The sequence below is a fragment of the Tachypleus tridentatus genome, chromosome 10 (assembly GCF_004210375.1).
Source record: "Tachypleus tridentatus isolate NWPU-2018 chromosome 10, ASM421037v1, whole genome shotgun sequence".
Classification (NCBI taxonomy): Eukaryota; Metazoa; Arthropoda; class Merostomata; order Xiphosura; family Limulidae; genus Tachypleus; species Tachypleus tridentatus.
In genome coordinates, this window is record NC_134834.1 from 132,806,205 (window position 1) to 132,818,825 (window position 12,621).

Here is a 12,621-nt window from a genome sequence, read left to right on the forward strand (position 1 = left end):
TATTTTTATGTACATGATTAGAAATGGTTCAAACACCAAAAGATGGTGAAGTACTGGAAACCAACAGACCTAAAATTTGTTAATCAAAAGCAAGGTAAGTAAAGATGTTTTTCCCACACTTTTACTCACTTATTCATTGACTCAAAATCTTTAGGTTTATTGATTTACAATACTTCACTGCTTTATGGCATTTAAACTCTAACTTTTATAAAGTTGTTTCATAGACTTTTGTCTTTCACTGGTATTGAACAAAAAGTTTCTTAGACTGCAACCTGTGGGAGACAAAAGAAAGATCTGAACTGTTATGCTTACAGTCCTCTGATTTTGAACAGCAATGGACAAATTAGGAGGAATGTACATAAAAAATCTCACAAGTCAGACTTGTTTAATAAAATTAAACTTTTATTAGTTGTTTTATTTTTGCTTAAAACTTTTTTGTTGATCTTACAACCATTGTCACAAATATAAAACTAATTTAACAAGTTTTACTCTTAAACAATGTAACTACCAGTAGCTGAAGCTCATTTTCTCTAAAACACTTGTATTAAAAAAATAAAACAGATAATTTCTTTACTTACCGAATCACAGCTGGAGTCAATGATTTCAAGCTCTCGCAGAGATGCTGAAAACTAATGCCTTCCTCACTGGTAGCTGCACTGATAGCTCTGAAAACCTGATAATTTCAATTTTTGTCAACAGATAGTATTAGTTACAACTTCATATTGTAAAGATAATTTTCACATCTTAATAGTAATAAGAACATAGTAGTTGAGTATAGAAGCACACTATGTAGATATAATAATGAATTGACAAAACAATTTAAGTATAATCAGGCATACCAATGACATTTATAAAAAAAAGAGGAAAAGGTATATAGCCTTTCATTTTTAAAAACTTTCATTTACAGTTTTTAGCAAATTGATTTATTCTTTTAATTTGCATTCATTTTTTAGAAGATATATCAAAGTATCTAAAATTAACAAATAAAATAAAAAGTAAATAAATGAAATTTAAGATTGTTTATTTGCTATTTATTCAGTTTAATTTTTTTATAAAACAAAATATATTAGTAATATGAGTTAATAAAGCCAAAATAACTCAGTAAATATTTCAAATACAAATCATTTCATTATTATCCTTTTTGTCATCAATATCATCATCATCATCAACTACTGGTTTGCTGCCAATTAAATGTTTTACAGTCATTGCCAATAACTACTTCTCTGCTGCATATATTCCATACAATTTTAAAATCACATAAAATTACTCTTTTGACTAATCATGACTACCTACAGTTCAAATTGTTCAGCTATGCAATCTTGTCATTATACTACTGGTACCTTAATGTCAGTGAATTTTCCATTCTTTCACAAATTGACAATACAAACTAAAACAGCATATGAAGGAAAGCTATGACATTGCTTAAAAATTCAACTACTGATATGGTTCAATATTAAACTACTGATATCAGTGATATGCCTCAGAAATTAGATTTTGTACAGTCACTGACATCAACAACTACTGCTCTGCTGCATGTATTCCATTAAAATTTCAAATTACTTAAAATTACTCTACATGACTACCTACAGTAAAACTTGTTCATCTATACAATCTTGTCAGTAAATTACTGGTACCTCAATATCAGTATATTTTTCATTCTTTCACAATACAAACTGAAACAGCAAATCAAGGAAAGCTTTGACATTGCTTCAAAATAAAATTAATGATATGCTTTAAAATAAACCACTGGCACTGTATGCTGCAGATAATAATAAAATGTTTTTCAGTCACTGATATCAACTTCTGCTCTGCTGCATAAATTACAGTCAAATTTCAAATCACTTAATTTCCTTTAATCAATCTTGGCTACTTTCCTCTTTTTTGAGACAAGGGTTTCCAGTGCTCTCTTCCGAGCTTTTTTTCTCTCCTTCTCTGAATGGGCAGCTCTCTGTGCCTCTGCAGCTTCCTGGACTTTTTCTTTAGCCAAGGTGGCTGGGCCAGATTTCACAGAACCATAGGCCTCAAGCCTTTCTGCCCTTTTCTTCTGATTCTCCCTCAGCTTTGAGGTATACTTTGAAGCTGCTGATTTAATGTCCTTACACATTCTCTTGCCTACAGGATCAAAATGAACATCTTTCCTTTTAAACATTTCAATCGCTGTTGTTTCTTTGGAGCGTAGAGAATATTTTATCGTCTGGTATGCACACGATACCAGACCACAAGACCTGCAACGAGACGAAACAAGACTGCCTCCAAGATGGTGGTCAGATTTTTTTTCTGCAATAAACATTGAAAAAATACAATTTCTTCTCAAAAACCACCTACCCAGCCCCCAAATTTCTCATATTTTCTCCTCGAATTTACACAAATCTCGTGGGTGGTCGTTGGCCATTTGAAAACCGCAGAAATCCGCGTTTCAGTGGAAAAATGGCACGCATATATAATGAAGTGATTTATTTTGAAAGTATGAGGTGTACTACAGAACATTGATATTCATTATCCTTATACATTGTTGTTTGCCACTGTATCATATTATAATAAAAATATGGGTTTAAAAATTCTTCAAACACAATTTTCAGTGCAAAAAATCAACAGAATCTAGAACTCTTGATTTTACTGTTTATCAAGTGTAAAGTAACTTTGATGTTTGATCATGAAGAAATGAACTATATTTGTAACACTCTCAACCCCAGGTATCCTTTACTGCACATAACACCATATTTTAGTGTCTTAAATTCAAAACTTTGTTTAACTAGTTTTTAATTTATAGCTTCACTAGCAAACTTAGCTAATAATAATCCATATTTTAATAGCATACAAGTTTTAAAATCTTACTTCTACAAAGCAATATTTTGAAAAAAACTCCCATATTTCCACCAGTATGACAAGACTTTTTTCTAAGCATCTTCTTTCTTATTTTATCTACCATCCTTCAAAATGTGCAAAATTAAATATAAATTACTCACTATAAAACTGTCATTGCTCAGACAAACAATTTTTATAGCCTTCAAATTTGTTTGGTTACAGAGCTATCAAATAAAAAATCATGCCCCTTCTGCCATATTCTCTCTGTTAGAATTTCATTGTTTATCTTATGTTACCTATAGAAAGTCAAAATCATCAAAACATTGTGTTCTGAACAGCTAATCATCATTTCACTTAGTGTAATGGCTTTATTCCCATGGGATAGTTAAGGCTAGCTTAGATGAATCTGCAATGGCTCTTGTCATACAGAAAGACAGAATATTTCTGAGAGTTAGGAGGAAATGTCTACTTTTTGTATGTTATTGGTCTATGTTCTATTTCAATTTTCTTTTGTGGTTATGAAGCTGTTTAAACTGACCAATCCCATACAGAGATAAGGTAGAAATAATAATAGATAAAATATAAACTTTTACTGAAAATAAATAGTCTGAAATATACTTAGGAGATTTTATGGATCACACAAAGGAAATTTAAGATTTTTTATATCAGGAAGTATTTTACCCTTAACATGAAAAGTACTTTGCACACTTTTCAAAACAGATACACAATATATTAATGGACACATTTGTATTTTAGTTTATTAAAAATGCTTCACCAACAATACACAACACAAATATACAGGAACTTAATTCTTCTTTATACATAAGCTCGTTTGAATGATTAATTCCATCTGTCCAGTCATACAAACTAAATTTTTTTTATTTATATATGTCAATTTATTCTTTTATACAAATTTTTCATCTTTCTGTCTTGCACTGTTACATTCATTTGCTTTTTTTTTTTTTTTGTGGAAGAACATGTAGAAACATGCATTAGAATATTAAGGTCTACTTGCTATGCATTGTCAACTCACCAAAATAAAATAATATACAAGTTAATGTACTAGACATAAAAACATGCACTTAGAACTCTTGCCACACAACCTGTAAAAGCAAAAGAGAAAAAACATCTACCACTTTCCGTCAAGTCTGCCTGTATACATGTAATAATAATAATAATCACTTGTAGGTGAGAGAATCCATAGAAAGGTGAATAATACATAGTCTTTGCTATTACAACTATAATTGTTTCATCATACTGTTATTAAATATATTACACAGGCATCAGAGCATTTTATATACTGTCCTTCCAACTGTGAAGCCAAAATCCTGTTTACAGTTTGAACTGAAAGTTCATAAACATTTCAACTGTACTTTTACCAAGAAACATATACTGCTTCTAATTTATATTAAACTTGAAGCATTACCTTTCTTATTTTTATGCTTACTGATGCTAGTTCGTTACTTGAATGAAAATTCAAGCTCTCAGAGAAAAAATATAATATCAAATAATTATATTTGAATTATACTTTGTGCTTCTAAGGCACATACAAATATTTGTATCTTTGAAGGATATAAAATGTGCATTACTTACACAACATGTGAACAACTGATATATGATGTTGAGATAATTAAAATTGTGATTAAGATCCTTACCAGTTGCTGGTTTCTATCCAATCCAAACATATTTCCAACATCTTCAAGTATAGCTCCTCCACTTACATTCATACCCATCTGTGTGTTGTCTAATGACTTAGCAAGAAACCCTGCAGTTGAAATGGCCTGAACATTCTAGAAGGCCCCAGAAATAAGTTACAGAACAAAAATGACAAATCTTGCTCTCAATTCAAACAGTCTATAAACAGATCATTCACATGTAATTATTTAAAAATAATTAATCAAAAAGTAACCCAATAAACAATACAGTTAAACGATAAAGACTGGGGAAAAAAAAAGTTATGTTGCAGAAACAATATTACCCTTTTTTATTTATTCGATAAATATTTCCTTTAAAATTTTTTCATTGAAATATCTGCTATGTTTGAAATGCATATTATGAAAGGAATAATCTGAGATGAATCTTTAGTATCTGAATATAAATTTAAAACTTGCATTGGTTTCAAAATTTAAAAAAAATGAATATTGAATTACTATATTCGAACATAATTGTTCATGAAATATAGATACCAAATGTTAATAAAGGAATTTTGTTTTAAACTCAAAGTGAATTAATTGACATTAATAAAGTTTCTTAAGTCCACGTTTTATGCCTCTTTACTCAAGTTTTAACTTTCAACTAAACAATAGAATACCTTGTTCTTCATTACAATGACATATTAAATTTGACCAACTGGCAATAATTAGCTTTTGTTTGAACAATACATTTAACAGGCCCCTTGCAAGTGGGGGGGTGGGGGCATTTTGTTGTAAACAAACAACAAAACTACCGATTCCAGTTTTTCTTAATTTTTACTGGCTATAAAGAAAGCATTTCTCAAAAGTGATTTGAAGTAGTAAAGTGACTCAAATTCATCAGCACATCACAAACATAACAAAAAGCATGGAAATCTCCAAATGACACGCAAAGGCATTCAGGAACCCATTAAAATCACTTTGGTAGATATTGTATAGCAAGTCTGGCACAATATTATTCCTGTAACTGCTTTCAAAATGTTCCTGTCTGCTCATCCTACTCCTGACTACTGTGATGCTTTGACCTCTTCTGTCAAATTGCAAGTGAATTCATTCATATCTCAATTGAAAAAAAGATGACTGATAGCAAGAGCAAATAATGTTAGCAATTGTATAATTAATGATGTTGAGAATGTGGCTTTTTCAATAAATACTGAATTTACTCCCAGCAGGAAGATCTTAGTACTAGCTAGTATGAAGACTTGAGGACATTGTAGTTCACTTAAAAATTATTAATTAACAAACAAAAACTTGCCTTCAAATTGTCACATCTGAAACCCTTTGAGAGTTTCCAGATTCAACCTACTTTTAACATTTAACAAATTTTAATACAAAGACACCCTTTAAATCCAAATGGACATGTTAAAGTCATCTGATGAAATTTTAATGTTAAAACTGAATAACAAATGAACTGACCAACTATTTAAAAATGTAATAGGATTTGAAAATTGAGAGTTGTAATTTTGTTCTTACTGTGTAAATATAAAATTCTAAAAATAAGGTTGACATTTTTAGTCCTCACCTCCAGATGAATTTTATTTTATGGAGAAATCAAGAGATTTCCCTTAATTATATTCAAATATCATCCACCAGTACTGCATCGAAAAAAATCCCAATCAGATAAAAAATTGTGATATTAGTTACACATGTCAAGAATTATACTGATAAACCACTCTGTAAAAGAACCTCTGAGATGTCCTACCTGGCTATCCATAACAGCAATTGCCATTGAAGTGTGAACAACTTCTAAAATGTGCATTGTAACTTCATTAAGATTGGTTACTGGAATAACTTTGAAGGCATTGAGCAATCTCTTCCCTTTAAAAGTCCGAAGTCCACCATACACACGAAGATACGAGTTTTCCATGATAGGAGATCTCTTGTCACTGAATTCCTCCAAAACAAATAGTTTAAGTATTGAAATCCTAAAGGTAAAGACCTTAACTTAGGTTTTTTAAAATGTTTGACCCAAAATTAAAACACGGCAATGTACATCAACAGATACAGCTTTGAGAAAATCAGATATCCCTACTTTCTTACACCAAGGTCAATCAGGTAAGCTAATTTTTAGTAGTGTCTGAAAGATGATCAATAAGAAGAAACAAACTGTCATTAATGTATATCAATGAAGTTAATCCTGAATACCATTCTGATCCAGACAACTGTCTACTATTCTAGATGCAATCAATGAGAAAATATACATAAAAAACAAACATTCAACAATGTACATCAGTGCACTTAAGGCTGGATAACAATAATTGTTTTGCTTCAGACAACTGTATACTATCCTATAACAGGTATAACCAGTTAGAAAAAAAAAGTTCAGTAATTTAAATCAATGCATTCTACAAAAAAACATTCCACATTTGATATTTATAATAAATACTGACCAAGCAAAGAAGTTTACATAGTACTGCTAGGAATTAAATTTACAACAAACAACTTGCGAGCAGAAGTAGGGATTAAAAACCTTTCAGTATTCGGAATACCTAAAAACTGTGGATAAGGATGATTTATATTTAACCACAATAGACAAGGCAAGAAAGACCCTTCTCAAATATCTAAGTCATAAAATTGGATATGGTACATATTTTTGGAAGAAGAGGGTTTAAATTCCATGTCAAGAATATGTTCCAAGCATGAAAATCGAGTTTCCAGTCACGTGGGTGGAGTATGTCTGATCGAGGTTGTCATACCAGAAACTGCCAATGTTGAAGAGGTAGAGGTGGACATTCCTGCAGATACTGAAGGAGCAGAAACTATGCTTGAGTTGATCAATATGATGCAACCAAAAGAACTCATTTAGCAGTTCACAGCATCAATTCATGGAAATGAACTGATATGAATTTTATAAAAATTCATAACAGTTTTGCATGTTCCATATTTGGAAACCAACTTTCAATGATATAGTCATTGTAGTTGATTTAAAATGTTGAGATAGATAAACCTACTAACTGTAAAAAATAAATATTTCATTACATATTGTTATTATATATATCACACTTTAAAATTTTGGTTAAACTCACTTCATTTTCACCAAACCACATCTGTACTTCAAGTGGGGAGCCAGTGAAATCATCCAGTTGGTATGTTATTCGAATAGTTTGTTCATCAACAAAGCGAACCAGTCCCACAAGTGTCAACTATGTCAAAAAAATAGATCAAACACATTGATTAAACAGAAATATTATAGAATGATGGAATTAACTGGTACTGTTTTTTGTATCATACAAAATTTAATACAATTTTAAACATAAAGACTCAAATTTATATGTTATGATTTGAAAAGTTAGGTTACTTAGACTTCATATTTTTATTTGAGCTTAACATTTGTGATTAATATAAACTATCATTAAAGAAACTTTCTTTACCCTTAATTTATTACTTTATCTTCACAAGCTTCATTCAGAACAAAGTATTTGGAGCTGCTCTGGGATAAAGAAAAACTCAAATAAAAATTTGTTTAAATGAGTTAATTAATGTACTTAACTTTAGACAAACCAAAGAATAATCAATGGTATTCACTGATCTATAAACTGTGCAGGGAAAAAATTAAAAATTGACTTTTTCCAATTCCAATCACCTAAAATATTTTACATGCCTAATAAAAGACAAAAGTAATAACTTACAATATGGCATTCCATACTTCCAACTGTAAGGTGTTCCTCTTTATCTGATGCCTGTAAAACTTGAGCCACTGTCACTGGAACTACATTGTGTAGTCGTTCACTCTGTAAACAAACAAAAACATGAAGATTAATCCTTTAAATAAAATCATGAAGCACATAATGTCAATAATACTTAATAATAAACTAATTTTATATCTGATTATTCCATAATAATAGTTTTCTTCAAGACAGTTGTTACATACAGTATATGATTCATATGTTTATTATTTTACAAACAATAATTATTTAAGTGTTTACTAAAGTAACAATAATGCCCTTAGTGACACAGCAAATTAACCCACTTAATATTGTTTGTACAAATTTTGACAGATTTCCTTTTTTAGTCATCTATAAAATAAAACTATAACTGAAATGCTTACTTTTAGATTAATTTTTTCATATAAACTTTACTAACATTTATTTTCAATAAAATAACAAAATCAAACAGTAACTTAAACTAATTGGTTAATTTAAATTAAATCAAATTAGTTGTTCTGATTATTACAATAAAATTGTCATGAAAATATAAACTAAAATTAGGCTTTACTACTGTTACTATTTTTATTATTCCAACTATACAAGTAATTAAAATAATGTCACTAAACTTGCTTACCCCATATTTGTTACTGAAAAGCTACTAAGGCTACCTGCCACTGTCATTAATTCTTAACTTTCACTACAGCATTAGCTAGAAGTACCAGCCTCATTAATTAATTAAATACCAATAATTATACTTACTTGCCTGTGTAGACAAAAACTGTAAACATGTGAAACAGCTATAAATATTTGTTTTTTCTACATCTTTATTGGTCATATAGTTTGAAAACTGTGAACTTTTGAATTTTGAGATGACAAAAACTAGAAAATCCAAGGAATAGCACTTTTTTTTAAAACTTACAAGCTTCTAAAGATAAGCTAAATATTTATAAATATATCACCAAAAGGCTGAAATTATTTTTTTTTCTCATAATCTACATGCTATAGATCTCCCTACAGATAACAGTAAAATTACAGATGTGACCCAAGATATTCTCCTTCTGTACACTTTGGTTCATCATCCAGCAAAATACTGTACTAATCATACGAGTTTTAGTTTTGAATACCAGATGAATCGGCAGTACTGATATAAAATGCGTTATGTTCCCAAAATATATTCAGATTGACCCCAAACACTTTTTATTTATGGTATTGCAAAGCTGCTGCCATCTTTTAGAGATTTGAGTGAGGTTTTTGAAAAACGTAAAACTCTGACATGAGGTAAAGTGCTGCAAATACCTATACAGAAGACAATTTTGCAATCTGCTGCACTTTCTGGATCAGTGTAATGTAATGCTGAATTTGCCCTGAATCCAGTTAACCAAATAACAATGACGTACTATAAAAGATGTTAATGTGAATGTGAGAACAGGCCAAAGTGTTTCAGTTTTATGCATGAGTGTTGGTAATTCTAGACACTTTCATCTTTACTGAAAGCTGATACTTCACACCACCTGGACAGAATGGAGATTTTTTGCAAATAGCAATTTTAACATACAAACTTTGCTAACACCTAAAACAAAAACTGCTTCAAATAAATAAGTCTCGGTTATATGAACTGGTTTTCATAATTCCTTCTTTAAAGAATATCCATGCAAAGCCTTTGCAACCCTGTGATGGGGTTCTCATTAAACTCTGTACTGGGTTAATCAATAGAATTTTCTTCAGTTTTGATAAACCAAAATGTTTGTGTTACATAAAAGCAATATTTTTTTTATTTTGTCTGCTTTTCTTTATCTTGAATCTTGACATATCATTCACCAAGAAATGATATTCAACCATTCTTGCCCGATTGCAGACAACCTATTGACAGAAGAAAGCAATGATGTCATTACCTAATTTTCTTTCCAGATAGTACTAACACCTACATACAAAAAGATTCATAGTATATACATTACAGAAATAAGGTTACAGCATACACAAGTAATGGTCATTAATCAAATCATTGGTAGTTCTATTCACTGATAGATACGTTACATTGGACTTTGGTTCATATTTATACTGATACAGCAATCACTCAACACGTTGAGAAATGCTACTGAAAACAATCATATTTGAATAGAAACATGTGCATGGAGTTATAGACATAAAATTTAAGTGTGCACATGATCCCTTGCACAAACATGATGATAAAAAGAGATACAATCAAAAACTTGTATCCCTACTCTGAGTTTACATACTTGCAGTACAACAAGGAAAAGTCAGTTACTCATTAATATTGTCAATATCTTGAATGACATGTTCCAATAAATATGTTGCAACAGAACCCATTTTGATGTTTAATGCCCAAGTTTAATTTTAGAAGTTCAAAACTAATACAAATTAATCTTCACTTATATAACTTCTAATAAACATACAAGAATGCATAACTTAGAATTCTAAGTTACAAAAAATATTTAAGTTTAGAATAAGTCTTTTGACAGTCATAGTTGGACAGTAAATGTCCTACTGATTTTAGTGTCATTGATAAAACACATTATTAATTAAAAAACAATTTATCCAACAGCTTTTGATAATACAGTACAGACTGCACAGCCAAGTTTCAATTAGTAACTGAAAATTGAACACTATACTCTTCAGCCAATGCTCTGTTGGTTATATCTTTTAACTAATTTTAACATTTAAATTTATTTTTACAACAAATTAAGATTGTTTCAATTGATCTTACAAAGTATGTTATTCATGTTTTAGCAGCTAGAAACTGTGATAAATCATGTAAGCCTGTTAACTATGCAATCTTTACTCAGCCAAAAGCGTGCATCATTTTTAAAAGGGTTGCTTTACAAATTTATTAATATGTATTAAAATATCTGGCAGTGAAATGTAGTTTATAATTCAAAGTTTTATATAAACTAAGCTGTAATTACTGAATTTCAAAATGAAGTATTTAAATAAATTCTCAATTTTCATTTCTCTGCATCATATCATACAACCTCCCTTTTCATTATTCCTTTATAAAAAAATGTTTTTATAAACTCTTATGGGTTTCAGAGTGAACAACCAATTAAAAACACAAATTAGATACCAAAAGATCAGTACATAAAATTTGAACTTCCTATCTTTTTGATTTGCCAAGATATAAATTTAAAGTTCTTGTATCTATCGGTGAAGCTTCTCCTATCTTATTGTAGCTTTAAACAAATTTATCTATAAAACATATCTTTGTTGGAGAGGCATGTTTATAACCACTAGAAAGCAAACAATTTTACAGCTCAATCTCATTATGTTTATTTCTGTTTGGTTGACAAACTTAGAGAGTGCTCCTCAGATAATTCATGTGCAATTGTCATTGTTAAACTCAATGCATCTTTTCTTCTAACCTAGTTACATAGTTATAGTAGTTGGACATCATCTTCTAGTGCTTGATGAATCTGATGTGTTACAAGATGCATATGTTAAAGATACATGAATTTTTATTTGAAGAAGTAAATAAGAGAAAAAAGTTAAGTCCAACACGATTATGATTTCTCTCAAAGATTACGTGGATTATACACTTCATTCATTCATTGTAATTACTGCTAATGATCTACTGATTAAAGCTACAGCAATAAAATGAAAGACAACAGGTGTGAAAATGTTAAGAGTTTAAACTGTGAAGACCATTAATCCACAAATTATCCATTCAGAGACTTTTTATCTCCACTTTATTTTACAATGATAATATTGCTACATTTAGTGTTATGATATAGAAACTAGTATATAAGCATTAAGTTCCACAGAACTAAACTTATGATATTTTTAGGAGGTTATACAAATGAAATATAAAAACTGTGTAATAAAAAGTATTTTTATTTTTAACCTGAAAGTGTCTTGCATACAGACTAGTCTAACCGACTAAGTAAAGGCTTCATAAATTCAAAAACCTTTAGTAAAAAATATACTTCTATTAAAAAGTAGAATTTTTTGTGTACCATAGATTTATAGTATTTACTGAAAGTATGCCAAATTTTATGAAGGTACATTCAGTAAATTCAGAATTATAGTATTACCATGTATAACTTCACAGATATAATCCCATTGACACAGGCTTAAACATGTTACCAATAAAGCATGTAGGTTTCTTAAATTCCCCCAAAGTGATTATTAATATTTGCATCTGTAAACAGTTGCATAAAACAGTGGGATAGTCTGAAAAGGTACGTATTACTGAAAACACATCTTTTTGTATAGGACAATGTAAACTTCTGAAACACACCTCCTTTCACACTTTACTTATCCAATAATGATAAGGTGGAAGGTTCAGTGAGAGCAAAAAGCTCTGGGTAGAAAATGTATGTAAAATGAGATATGGAATTGCACACTAGTGAGATCTGCAATACATATGGAATACGTATGCTCTTTACTCAGATACTGTGAAATCAGATACATGTGCAACAAAGACAAAAAGCCACAGCATCAAAACCAAAACACTGTGAAAATAA

At 29.9% G+C, this 12,621-nt stretch overlaps 1 protein-coding gene across 6 annotated transcripts in view; it reads right to left on the reverse strand.

Moving 5' to 3' along the window:
• RPA2 (Replication protein A2) overlaps positions 1–12,621 on the reverse strand; it is a 37,855-nt gene that overhangs the window by 2,947 nt on the left and 22,287 nt on the right. For 5 of the 6 annotated variants that reach the window (XM_076463759.1, XM_076463761.1, XM_076463760.1 and 2 more), the window contains 5 exons: positions 8,126–8,227; positions 7,523–7,639; positions 6,199–6,390; positions 4,461–4,595; positions 579–673 (listed from right to left, as the gene is read on the reverse strand). In XM_076463759.1, the coding sequence (XP_076319874.1) occupies positions 579–673; positions 4,461–4,595; positions 6,199–6,390; positions 7,523–7,639; positions 8,126–8,227 (641 nt within the window). The remainder of the gene's footprint in view (positions 1–578; positions 674–4,460; positions 4,596–6,198; positions 6,391–7,522; positions 7,640–8,125; positions 8,228–12,621) is intronic. The other variant, XM_076463764.1, reaches the window with a different exon arrangement.